This window comes from Alligator sinensis, unplaced genomic scaffold (genome assembly GCF_000455745.1).
Source record: "Alligator sinensis unplaced genomic scaffold, ASM45574v1 scaffold109_1, whole genome shotgun sequence".
Taxonomy (NCBI): Eukaryota; Metazoa; Chordata; order Crocodylia; family Alligatoridae; genus Alligator; species Alligator sinensis.
This window is the reverse complement of record NW_005841852.1, coordinates 344809-358817: the sequence shown is the minus strand read 5'-3', so window position 1 is coordinate 358817 and position 14009 is coordinate 344809. Positions and strand designations below refer to the sequence as shown.

The window sequence follows — 14009 nt, the reverse complement described above, 5'->3', positions numbered from 1 at the left end:
TGTGTGTGTGTGTGTATATGTGTGTGTGTGTGTGTGTATATGTGTGTGTGTGTGTGTGTATATGTGTGTGTGTGTGTGTGTATATGTGTGTGTGTGTGTGTGTATATGTGTGTGTGTGTGTGTGTATATGTGTGTGTGTGTGTGTGTATATGTGTGTGTGTGTGTGTGTATATGTGTGTGTGTGTGTGTGTATATGTGTGTGTGTGTGTGTGTATATGTGTGTGTGTGTGTATGTGTGTGTGTGTGTGTATGTGTGTGTGTGTGTGTGTGTATGTGTGTGTGTGTGTGTGTATGTGTATGTGTGTGTATGAACTATACAACATATAGCCTTACCAATTGCAAAAATCTTCAGTATGTAGAGTCTGATGTCCTCAACTGTAGCAGTGCACTGAATCCTTAAGAGTTTTTTTGCAGTAGTAAGATGCCATGTCTTACAGTATAATACCATCATTATTTTACATTATTTACTGTTTAACAAAATCTTTTAATACAATCTTTAAAAAAATTCTCAAGATTTATTTCATCCAAAGAATGGAATTGATTTGACTTGAGGGTTTGGGTTTTTTAAGAACACACTTTGATAAGCAAAAAGTAATACTAAAGAAAAAGCACCTCTATTTGCACAGTTTCCATATTTGAGTGCAAGCATTTCATATTGAATTAGTATTTAATTACTATTAAAATAGTGTAAGAGAAACCATATTGTTGCAAAAAAGCTATGCATTTTAATTTTGAAGGGCTTGACTATCCATAAAGCCACCTGAACTTTCCTGTAACAAGAAAAAGAAAAATGTTGCCTTTCAGCTTGATCTTGCAAGTACTTAAGTGTGTACTGCAATAGGCAAAGATTTCTGTGGGTGATATATTATGAAACCACCTGCATGGTTGGGACAGACTTAGACAAGCTATCAAATGCAATGCATTTTTCTTCATAATTGTTCTGGGCTCTATCTGAAGAAAGACTCGTACGTGGCAACAAAAAAGGTATAGACTAGACAGAGTACTAATATTGTGAAATATGACTTTGTAGAATCTAGTAGTGTGAATACTAATATAGAACATATTTATGTTCTGGTATATATTTTTTTGTTTTGTTTGTTGCATTCTCAAACTTGTCCAAGTCTATCCAAACCATGCTGTTGTTCCAATAAAAGATATTGCTCACACAAATCCTTGCCTCTCACATAGTTCCTGGATCATCATGGCTACAACATCACTTCAACACTACTTAAGCTTATATTGTTTTTAAATAATATTATTGTGTTTGAAGTGGTTTGTCACATGCATAAGTATTTGTGAGATCAAGGGGTTATATATGAGATTAAAATTATGTACAGTGAGATGACAGGCTTTTTTTGGCTGTCCAGCATAACCTCTACCATCAGTTTATTGTATATGCTCCCTTGCTAGTACAGCACTTGAACTTTTTTTAATTCTTTTTTTTAATACTTATTTCCCCATCTCCTTCAACAGTTTCTTTGCTTGATGCCTATCTCTTAATTCCACCTATATACTGTCTACACATAATCTTCCCTACATAAATGGATTATCCAAAGACTTGCCTAATTTTCCATGCTATCAAAGTTGTAAAATGTACTCAACAAGATCTGCGGTTGTTTTAGTCAACAAATGCATTTGTTAAGTGTGGCAGTTTTCCATTTACTTCACTTTTCTTTTTCATTCATCCTTTATTACCACTGCCAAGTTAAATCTGTCCTGCTCACCTTTTCTCCATCATTCACTTCCTTTTTTCTGGACTCTCCATCTGAAGAACGACTCATATATGGCAATAAAAAAGGTACAGACCAGACAGAGTATTAATGTTTTGAAATATGACTTCATAGAATCTCATAGTATGAATATGAGTACAAAACATGTTTATTTTCTTCTATACATTTTTGTTTGGTTTTATTGCCATTTAAAAAAAAAATGTATAAGAATGGTATCTTGTGTCATCAGAAGTCATATTCCAAGACATCTGTCTTTCTGTGCATGAAAAATGTTCTCCTTTCTTCCATTCCTCTTTTTATAGAATTTCATTCTTTTACGTATTCTAATATTTTTATCTTTGGACCTGCATGTATAGGGAGCGTTCAGTTTTCTGTTTTGCCCTATATAACAACTTTTACTGTGAGCGTTTTACTTTAAAATTATGCATGAAATGTATTTATCAAGTGTTCCAAAATCCTGTTTGTTTAGTACTTTTTAATTTCTTCTTGCTAATCAGATGACAGTTGTAATAAATGTATTGTGCAGTTTTTACAAATATGGTATTATAGAAATTTAAAATTGACCGTTAACTATAGTGGCTACAACATGCTTTCCAGAAACCTCTTACTGCAGATACTTATATTCAGAGGCGTTCTTCTAATTGTGTGATTATTTGCTTAGCAAAATATTTTATCTGTACAAGTTCTGTTCATAGAAGAAAATGTTTTATTGTGATTCTTTTAATGATTCAGTGAGTCTTTTGAAGAATACCTATAGAATCATAGAAAATATTGCTTAATGTTTCAGACTGATAATTTCTTACACAGGCATTAGGAGCAAGGAGTAAGAGTCTGCACTGTTCCTCTTACAAAAACAGAATGTAGACAGCAGATTGCAGATCCAGGAAATGGGAAGGGGGCTGTTCAGTCCCCCTACTTTGCTATGCCATGCATGTGCAGTGAGCTCTGAGTTTACTGTATGGTTGGCATGAGTTCCTGCTGGCACTCTGCATGAACAGTGAGGTCTTGGCTCACCAGGTGTTTGGGGCAGTGTCTGGATGGAGTCCCTACTTTTGCATGGCTCTGGAGCACGGGGTGAATGCTGCTGCTGTTTACCCTCTCCCTTCCTGCTAAATTCAGCATCAGGGGAAGGAAGCGGATGAACAGTAGTGACGACACTAACCCTCTGGGCTCCAGAACTGCAAAAGCAGGGGAGCCCAGAGGGTTTCCACTGAGCGCCACTGCAGCACATCCAGAGGGGTGAAGAGTGTAGCTGTGCTGCTATACCCTCTTTGGATCTGCCCCTTTAGACAGCCCTAAAGGTATGGCAGCTTCCCACTGTGGGTTATAGCACACCCTGTAATCTCTTCGCTACTGTGTATTGCAGCTGTCCCCACAGCCTACTTTCTATTTTAGGGCTTTTTAGGGGAATGGAGGTGTCTGAATTTGAGTAATCTCCCCTAGTCAGAGTTGCCATTCCCAGCCCTTTTATCCACTGTAAAAGAGCAACTTGGCAGGAGTGGAGCCCTCACCCCAGATCTCCATTGAATTTACTTTTTTCATGTCTATAGTGTTTAAAAAAAGGTCTTTTAAAAATCAAAATTATTCCATTTGCTGAGCTGAGGGTGAGTTTAGAAGTGACCTTAGCTTAGAATCATAGAATCAAACGACCAGAAGGGACCTGTAAGATCAAGTCCGGTCCCGTGCCATGGGCAGGAAGTAATTGGTCTCAAACAAGCTCAACAAAGTACTTGTCCAGCCTCCTCTTGAACATTTCTAAGGATGGCGGTTGCACCACCTCTGCTGGGAGTGTGTTCCAGATTCTAGTTACCCTTACGGTAAAGAAGTTTTTCCTTATGTCCAGCCTACATTTTTTCTCAATTAACTTGCCCATTGGTCCTTGTCCTCCCAAGGGGTGCCATTCTGAAGAGTTGCTCACCTAGATCTTGATGTTCACCTCTGACATACTTGTAGATTCATAGATTTATAGATGTTAGGGTCGAAAGGGACCTCAGTGGGTCATCGAGTACAACCTCCTGCCCTGGGCAGGAAAGAGCGCTGGGGTCAGACAGCCCCATCTAGGTGCTTGTCCAGTGTCCTCTTGAAGACCCCCAAGGTAGGGGAAAGCACCACCTCTCTTGGAAGCCCATTCCAGATTCTGGCAACCCTTACTGTGAAGAAGTTCTTTCTAATGTCCAACCTAAATCTGCTCTCTGTCAATTTGTGGTCATTGTTCCTAGTTACTCCAGGGGGTGTCCTAGAATATAGAGCATCTTTTATTCCCTGCTGCCCTCCCTTGATTAATTTATAGTCAGCCACAAGTTCACCTCGTAGCCTTCTCTTCCGGAGGCTGAAGAGATCTAGGTCCTTCAGTCTCTTCCCATAGGGCCTTGCCTGCAGACCTCTGACCATACAAGTGGCCCTTCTCTGGACCTTCTCAAGATTCTCCGCATCATATCCAAAACTGGGTGGCTATCAAGCCACCTCTCAGTCTTCTCTTACTCGCACTGAACAGGCCCAGTTCCCAGAGTCTCTCCTCATGGGGCATATCCTCCAGGCCCGTGATCATACGGGTGGCCCTTCTTTGTACCCTTTTGAGCTTATTCACATCCTTTCTGGAGTGTGGTGCCCAGAACTGGACACAGTACTCCAGCTGTGGCCTCACCCAACACCAAATAGAGGGGGAGGAGCACCTCTGGATCTATTGGCAACACATCTTCTGATGCACGCCAGCGTTCTGTTTGCCCTGCTGGCAACTTAATTGCAATGTTGTCTCATATTCATCTTCTGGCAGACTGTCACCTCCAGGTCCCTTTCAGATGCAGTGCCAGCCAGTGGACCACCACCCATTCTATAATTATGGTGAAGGTTCTTCCTACCCAGATGAAGGACCTAGCGCTTACCCCTATTGAGCCTCATCTGATTGCATTCAGCCCATAGGACTAGTCTGTCAAGGTCATCCTGGATCCTTACCTTATCCTCTGATGTGCCCACATTTCCCCACAGCTTGGTGTCATCTGCAAACTTAATCATTGCACTTTCCACCCCCCTTATCCAAGTCACTGATAAAGATGCTAAAGAGCATGGGTCCAAGCACTGATCCCTGGGTGACACCACTGGAGAAGGTCCTCCAGGATGAGGCCATCCCGTCGATTACAGCTCTCTGGGATTGGCCTCTCAGCCAGTTGCCAGCCCACCTCACTGTAGACTGGTTTAGGCCAGTACCATCCAGTTTGATTGAGAGATTCTCATGGGAAACAGAATCAGAGGTTTTACTGAAGTCTAGGTAAACGATGTTTACCTCATGTCCGTTGTCCAGCTGGTTAGTTACCTGGTCATAAAAGGACACCAGGTTTGTCAGGCATGACCTTCCTTTGTCAGAGCTGTGCTGGTTGCCTCTTAATACCCCACCAGTTACGAGCTTGCGAGTGATGGCCTCCTTAACAATTTTTTCAAAGATTTTTCCCAGGACTGAAGTCACACTGACTGGTTTGTAGTTTGCAGGGTCATCCCTTTTCCATTTCTTAAAGATCAGTACCACGTTAGCCCCCTTCCAGTTGTTCAGGACCACTCCTGAGTTCCACGACTCTTTGAACAGCTTTGCCACAGGCCCTGCTATGAGCTCAGCCACTTCTTTCAGGACTCTTGGATGCAGGTCATCTGGCCCAGCAGACTTGAAAACGTCCAAATGTTTTAAGAGTACCCTCACCTGTTCAGGACTGATTTCATGTTGTCTTCCCCATGTGTTTACTAAAGTATGCCTTCATGAAGTCTAGGGCTTCTGATCTACTGACTGTGAAACTGAATTCCCAGCCTTTCAGTGGACAGTGAACCTAATCAGATCATGATCACTGTCGCCCAGAGTACCTCCAATCTTCAGGTCATCTACCATATTCTCCCCTTTGGTCAGCACTAAGTGGCTTTACCCTTAGTTGGCCTTTCCACAGTCTGTGTCAAGAACAGGTTGTCGATAGCTGCCAAGAAGTTGGTTGACTTGCTGGAGCTCGCTGAATGGTCTTCCCAACAGGTGTCAGGGTAGTTGAAGTCACCCATGACAAACAAGTCTTTAGTGCTGGCTGCCTCAATTCCCTGGAGAATGCCTGATCACTCTCCTCTTCTTGATAAGGAGGTCTATAGTAGACTCCCACCATCAGGTCTCCCTCTTCTGAGTCCCCTTGTATCTTAACCCAGAGGGTCTCAAGGGACCTCTCCCTGCAGTCGCACATGACCTACAGGTACCACTCTTTCACATAGAGGGCCACGCCTCCTCCCTTCTTCCCAGCCTTATCCTTCCTATAGAGCCTATTCATTCTATATTCACTGCCCAATCATATGTATTGTCCCACCAGGTCTCCATCAACCCAATGAAGTCAATCAAATTTCTCATCTACCAGAAGGAGTGCTAGTTCGTCTTGGTTATTGCCCATGCTTCTGGCATTCCCATAAAGACGCCTGAGTTCACCTGAATTGCCTCAGGTTTTCTGTCCCTCTGCAAGTATCTCGGGGCATTGGTACTCATCTGGATGTCCCCTATATGAATGCCCTCCCCTGGGTCATCTTGGCCCTCCCCTGGGTCATCTTGGTCGGAGGATTCATGTACAGGAGTGGAATCTTCCCTCTCTCCCCCAGACATGCCTAGTTTAAAGCCCTCCTCAGCAAGTTGATGATTTTCATAGAAAAGAGCTTCTTCCCTCTGCCAGTGAGGTGAATACTGTCTCTTGTATGTAGACCAGTGCCGTTGAATCGCATGCCAAGGTCAAGGAATCCAAAACCAATGTGGTGACACCATCTACGAAGCCTTCGGAAGCTTTGATGATACTGATTTGTCCCTAGCTATCTATTTTGTTTGGAGGATGACAAGGGAAAAATGAAAATAATTGAAGGCTTGCTTTCCTTACTACTCTGCCCTCAGAAAACCAGATCAAAATAAATATTGATAAAAAGAGAGATCCTATATAGTGGCAGATCAAAAAGAGAAACGTGTGGTGCTCTCTTCGCCATCCTCATACCTTCTTGTTAATTATTGTTTCTGCTTCAGGTATTTCCTCTTAAAATAATCCCTTTCTCTGTTCTTCGGCAATTGTTATTTCTTCAGGTGATACACATTAAGTGTAGGGCATTTAGATCCTAAATTTGGAAGATAAGGAAACTAACATATGCTAGTTAGTTCTGCAATTGTTTGCCACTGAATTTTTTTGTGTGGTTTTTTTTTTTTTTTTTTTTTTCCCCTTTGTCTATATTGGAAAGTTTGCCTTGCTTTTGGATAACTAAGTCTGCCAAAGAGTTAGTGCCAAATTCATGATCTTTGTAGATTGCATATTTCCATTGCTGCTATATTTTGCTAGGTAGGCCTGTCATTTGATTCAGGTGTCACTGAAGAATTTCATGAGAGAGATTTCATGAAAATAGAATGATAATCATGAAAACTACAAGATAGTGGTTTAAGTGATAATCACTAGCTTTGGTAAATCATTTTGAAAATCTTGAGGTTTTTCTTTTTATTTTGTGAACACAAAGGAAGAATGGTTTTACCAGCCTCTTGGTGAGCAAGGCTAACTTTGTAATCAGTGTATACTTTAAATGATTTAGGTGTTGGACTTCTCTCAAGCATTATTGAACTTACAAAGTTGTGTTCAATGCAGTACATTTGTATAACGTTGTTCCCCCATAAATACACATGAGCTTGAGACTCTCTCTTATTCCATTGAAAGTAGGTACAGCTGCAGCACGAAAAGAAATAATCAGAAACAAAATCCGTGCAATTGGCAAGATGGCAAGAGTCTTCTCTGTTCTCAGGTAATGGTCTGTCTTTTCACTTTCCCAGTAAATCTTGTTAACTTTTAATAGAAAAGAAAACTCTAACCCAAAACACTGGTTGTGAAACATTCATCTTCTAGGCGTCTGCATCATAGTCTGGTTAAAATTCTGATATGCAAGTTGTTGTACAAGGTTTTCCCACGCATAATGGAGTTGCAGGATTTGGAGAGAAAATATATTGTTTATTTTAAGAAATAGTTACTTTTGTGATAGCTTATAGAAGTGGTTCTCAACCTTTTGGGACTCGAAGCCCCCTCTTCCCCTCCCCATAACTTTTGTGAATTGAATGGCACCCAGTTTCAAAAAAAAACTATATATTACAGTGTTTACTTGCAGAAGACCCAGGAAGTAGGGTGGAGGATTGGTCAAGCAGGAACCAGCCTGAGCCCTGGCACCCTGGTTGAGAGTCACTGGCTTTTAGTATACTTATGAGTGCATCTGGGGTACCACAAGATCCTTTTAAGGGTGCCATCCAATATTAAAAATGTGACTTTAAGCAAAATGATGTTAAGCAAATCCAATTATGTCACAGTAGTTACCTACTAGCAGGCGACAGTCAAACATTGCTCAACTTCAAACAAGTATGTTCTCTAATAGATCAGTGACGTACTAACGAAACAGTGTTAACTGGGATGACATTAAGTTAGGAGTACCTGTACCATTAGGTGTGTAGATATTTCAGATAGGAATCTATTGTGTCAAAAATCCAGAGGTCTTTGCAACAAAAGAATTGCTCTGTTATTTTTCTGTAGTCAAGAAACGAGTGGAAGCTAAGAGCTGGCTTTTTTTGAGGGAAGCCTCCAGTCTAACAAGAGATGCCTTGAGTCTGAAGAGGTTGAAAATCACTACTCTAGAAGCTGGGTACAGAATAGGCAATTTCCTCTCGCTTGTTAGTGTTTTGAAGTTTGATCCATGTTAAATCTTGCCATAGGTAATACTATTTACTTGAATAGAAGACAACCCTGATGTAAGATGACCCTTCCATAATTGGATTCTATATATGGGACATTTATAAATTTGATATAATATTCCAGATACAGAATCTAATTATTGGAGGTCTGCCTTGACTTTGTCCCCTTCCCACTGCTACAGCAGGGAAAATAAATCTGTTTGGGGTCAGGTTGCCCCCTTGCTCTCTGCCTCTCCCCCCCCCCTTGAAAACACTGACTTTGAAATAAACATGCTTGTAATAAATTACTCTGGCTACCCATAGGCTTAGTTCACCCAGAATTAATGCATTTTACTTTTATTTTGAACTGCTGCCAGTTTTAGCATAGGTGTATCATAACTACACTTCTAAGCAGCACTTTTTTTTCCCTACTTATATCACACAAACTATGCATGATATTAGTCCAAAGCCAAAAGGTTCATTATTTACCATATGGTTTGTTGGGCTGGGCCCCAGCAGAGTCAACAGGATTTCAAGCCATGGTGACTCCACAGTTCAACATGCTCCATGTGTGTGTGTACTTCAGACACCTCACAAAGGGTCCATGTGCTAATTAGCTCCCCACTTGTGACTGGAACTGGGTGTTCTTGTCATGAGTCCTGGGATCCTCCAAAAATGTATATACATTTGAGGCCTAAGTCTGGCTCTATCTCATGGAATGCAAGGCCACGCTAATCGTATGTGACAAGCCAAGAGTGGGTGACAGAGGGATTCTGGTTGAACTGTCTGGAGTCCTGTTTGGTGATATTTGACAGACACTTAAGGCTGGTGAAGGAACAGGAATAATTGGGAACAAGAAAGAAAGGCACAACTCAGCTGTAGGAATGAAAAAGAAGTTGAAATGTAGTCAGTGTAGAGCCCTTGACTTTAAAGAGAGTCAGCACTGAGGGGGACTGTGTGTAATGGGCACTACCATATTTCTTATTCTAATGGGCTGCACTAAACCTGCCCTTGTGGTGGTAGGTTCCCATCAGTATGTTTGCCCAATATGGACCATGTGTTTTATAGTCATGCTCAGTGCTCAGTATTGGCTGTATTTAATCAACCTCATCATTTAATCAACTTCATAGTTGGTTTCCAGGAGCACATGCTGCATTTAGCAGCAGTTTAATTATATGTATTTAATGTGGGGTTTTTTGTATGTGGATGTAAGATGAGGAGCCTTTTTCCTTTATGCTGATTGGGGGGCGGGAATCTTGTCTTATATTCGATTAACTATGGCACATAGCAAAAAGAAATCCACTTATTTTACTTTAAGTTTATTGAAATAATTAAGAAACTAGCATTTTTTTTCCTTCAATCATAGGGAGGAGAGTGAAAGTGTGCTGACACTCAAGGGTTTGACTCCCACTGGCATGTTACCTAGTGGAGTGTTGGCTGGAGGACGACAGACCCTGCAAAGTGGTAATGATGTTATGCAACTAGCTGTGCCTCAGATGGACTGGGGCACATCTCACTCTTTTGCTAACACTACACATAATGCATGCAGGGAATTTCTTATGCTTTTCAGTTCATGTCTTAGCGGCTGATACAAGCATAGTATTATGTGTTAATCAGGCAATGTGAAATGGATACCTAACCAGGGTATAAAACTAAAAGCAAATGATTTTAGCAGTGTTAGACCACAATTGTCAGTCTTTGAGCTTCCTTAGTTTAGAATTTTTCTAGTGGCAGGAGTATCTCAGATGTGGGGTGACCTTCTAGAGCAGATTACGGAATCTAGTCATTAGGTTATTACATTACATTACAGATACAGAAAGTGCAATGTAATTTTGCATCTTGTCCACTTTTTATTTAAACATGTTTGTTACAGACATGTTAGTACTTTTAATTGGCAGATGCTGAATACTTTTTGATGTTAGTATTAACAAACAGCTACAGGCTGCAGAGCTCTATTTGGCACTTCACTGGTAAATTGAAATGTGCTGTGTTTTGTACCCTGGTAATTAATGCCAAAATTTGTTCTCCATGTTGTTTGTCAAATGTTTTATGTATAATTGACCTCCCTGAATTGTCCTTGTAACATGCTGTTTCCTTCCTCTGCAGATGTAGCTGCTTTCTTAGATCTGTCTGTCTCTCTCTAGGTATAGATGTATGTCTGTATAAGTGTTAAAATTAAACCACTATCCCAGACACTTGTGTCTGTCTCTTGATGTAGAAGCAGCATTGTAGCACCTTGTTTTTGAGGTTTGCTACATTTGCTGCTGCACATTGTCTGTGCATTTTGAACATAAATGTACTTGAAAAATATTTAGTAATTGTTATAAAATCAATCAAGAATAAACGGATTGAATTTAAATCTTGTAAATAAATCAGAATAAAAGGGTGTTTACTAAGTGTGCATATATTTTTGCATGAAAATAAAAAGAACTATATACAAAATATACCTGTAATCTGGCTCATTGAATATTTTGTAGAAGTTGATATTTTTGAGTTTGTTTTAAGCACTGAATCAATCAGTTTTTCAGAGGACCCATAACAGATTAACTAGACATAAGAAAATATTATGATATCCTACAAAATGTATCAAAAGGATGAAGTCCAGATTTATGTGAAATGTGGTGGATAATTGAAATATTATGTTGGAAACTGGACTTCACATCACTGCAGTACTCTTAAGTATAAACTCCTTGAATGCATTCTAGCTGTCTGCCTGGGGCATGGGTGCAGTGCCCAATGCTGTCAGTCCTAAGGCTGGTTTTGAGCACTGTTGAAAGATTTGGATATAGTAACAGAATCCTGTTTTTATGCAATCTGTTGTGAAATCAAAGAGTAGCTGCTTTTGCATTTTGTAATTAACACTTACTTGAAATTTTTTAAATTTTCTTTATGATTTTTAACCAGTTTATTGAACTTTCAGCTTATTTGTCAGAGGTCTTTACTAGTCTTGAAACATAAATGTCATATATTTAATAATTTTTGATGGACATATAATGTCTGCAGGCTAAGCTTATATGTCCAGTTTATGTATGTGATTTGTTTTGTGAACGTCTATAACAGCAAATGGTGTATGTTCCTCAGTCCATTCAGCTCTTCAAATAGCATGTCTTATGGTGTTAGTTTGTATTTTCATTGTTTAGTGAAACACTCTATTGCTTTAAAAAGACGAGTCTGTGCTTTAATTTCCCTTCCCTCATTTACTAGTTTTTCTTCATATTTCATTATCAACATCAGAGAGATGATCAAAGTGACTAGAAAAAGATATGATAACATAGCACATACAACATATTATTATTAGAGGAGAAAAAGCTGGACAGTTGGAAAATATGCAAAAGACAATTTGGGTTTTTTTTCTGACTCCAGAATGCTTTGTTGCAGTATTCCTTGATGCATTAAATCATTACATGTGAGTTATGTGTCCATGTGACACTTTCAGAATAACTTCAGGTGTTAACTCTCCTCAATGTAGTATGGTATTTTATTTCTTATTGATGCCTGTGCTCCAGTTCTTTTAGAGTTTCTGCTTTATCTGTACTGTCTCTAACATTAAAACATCATTAAAGATTTCAAATATAAATATAATGCTCAATTTCAAAACTACAACAGGTAGAGTTTTGAAGTTCCTTAAGTGTAATAGAACCTTAATAATTTACACTTTGCTAAACTATCACAAGACTGGTGAACTCTACATTTCTTGATGAAGATTAATATCCAGTGCTGTAATGAGTTTTCAGATTACAAAGGTTTCATTACTTTTACAAAACCTATTACAGCACAGTAAGTTGTAAATTTCGTAGAATTAGAAATAATTATAGTTCATTATAATTGAGAAGATAAAATAACTATAAGTTATGCTGTGTGATCTTTAAGCCTTACATTTATTTTGTTTTTGTTCAATTGTCAAGTCATGAGATACAATAATTGTCGGTGTTTTTCCCCAGTCTCTCAAATTCTAAGTAGAGTGGTTCTGATTTGGGTGAGGGAGGGGGCAGGTGGGCAGTTTGCATCTGAACGAATTGGCCACTGCTGAACTTTGTTTCCATTATATCTCTTATAGTTCTAGGGTTTATCTGCCTTTGCCTAAGAGATTTGGACTGAAATCAGCACTGATAAAATATATTAGTTAATTTTACATATACTTTATATGCTTATATATAGGTATGGTTATATCAAATTAAACTGCTTTGATTTGAAGCTTCAGAAATGTAATTTGGACCTATCTTCAAATTTTGAGCAAGAAATACCTTTAACAGTGTCATAATGAGATTTCAGAGAAGTTGGGCACAGTTTGTTCTTAAAGTGACAAAAAAACTGTACTGGGTTATTCGATTAATAGATTCATAGATTGTAGAGTTGGAAGGGACCACAATGGATCATCGTGTCTGACCCCCTGCCCCTGGCAGGAAAGAGGACAGAGGTCAGATGACCCCAGCCAGGTTACTATCAAGCCTCCTCTTGAAGACCTCCAAGTTAGGTGATAGTATTATCTCTCTTGGAAGCCCATTCCAGGTTCTGGCCACCCTTACTGTAAAAATATTCTTCCTAATGTCTAACCTAAATCTACTCTCCACTAGTTTGCACCCATTAATTCCTAGTTACTCCCTGGGGTGCCGTGATAAATGGTGCATCACCAGTTCCCTGTTGTCTCCCTTGATAACCTTATAGACGGCTACAACTTACAGATGTCTCTTGTGAGGACTGAAGAGATCCAGATCTCTCAACCTCCCCTTGTAGGGTCTTTCATGGAGGCCACTAATCATGCAAGTGGCCCTTGTTTGAACCTTCTCCAGATTCTCCATGTCCCTCTTGAAGTGCAGTGCCCAAAACCGGACACAGTACTCCAGAGAATATTAGCAGAGAGTATGATGGTGGGGAGGGGAGATGGAGACAACAAATACTGCATTAGTAAGTTGTAAGACCACATCAGGAATATTGTCTGTATTAATAAGGCCACTGTAACATGATTTACAGTCCTGGAGAAAAAGCAGCATAGGGCACCAAAATGATACCCAGTGTAATATATTTAAATTATGAGGAATTGTCTCAGTGTAAAATAAGAGACTGAGGTATAATAACAGGCATTCTAAGGAAAGTGAAAGGGTTATAGTTTATATTTATCAGTGATAACTAAGGGAACTATCTGAAAATAAGTATAAATCGGGAAAGTATAAATCGAGAAGGTAAGAAATAAGGGGCCCCTTGGGACTCGGAGCGGGGGGACAGCAAAGGCACCTGTCGCAGGACTCAAGTGCCTATATACTAATGCTAGGAGCATGGGAAACAAGCAGGATGAACTAGCGCTCCTGCTTGCACAAAACACCTACGACTTAGTGGGGCTAACGGAAACCTGGTGGGATTCATCTCACGACTGGGCGGTACATATTGAGGGTTATAGATTGTACAGAAAGGACAGGGTGGGGAAAAAAGGGGGAGGGGTTGCGCTCTATGTCAATGAGCAATATACGTCAACCCTCATCAACACGGAATCCAAGGATGAGGAAGTAGAAGGATTGTGGGTTAGGCTACATGGGGGGCAAGGAGAAAGGGATTTGGTGGTAGGGGTCTGCTACAGACCCCCACACCAAGGGGAAGAA

The 14009-nt window shown here is 40.0% G+C and overlaps 1 protein-coding gene across 10 annotated transcripts in view; it reads left to right on the top strand.

Annotated features, from left to right (window-relative positions):
* PPP3CB (protein phosphatase 3 catalytic subunit beta) overlaps positions 1-14009 on the top strand; it is a 79133-nt gene that overhangs the window by 57246 nt on the left and 7878 nt on the right. For 4 of the 10 annotated variants that reach the window (XM_025212456.1, XM_025212470.1, XM_025212446.1 and 1 more), the window contains exons 11-13: positions 1772-1798; positions 7421-7505; positions 9782-9879. In XM_025212456.1, coding sequence (XP_025068241.1) covers positions 1772-1798; positions 7421-7505; positions 9782-9879 — 210 coding nt within the window. The other 6 variants (XM_014523491.2, XM_014523489.2, XM_014523490.2 and 3 more) reach the window with 4 other exon arrangements.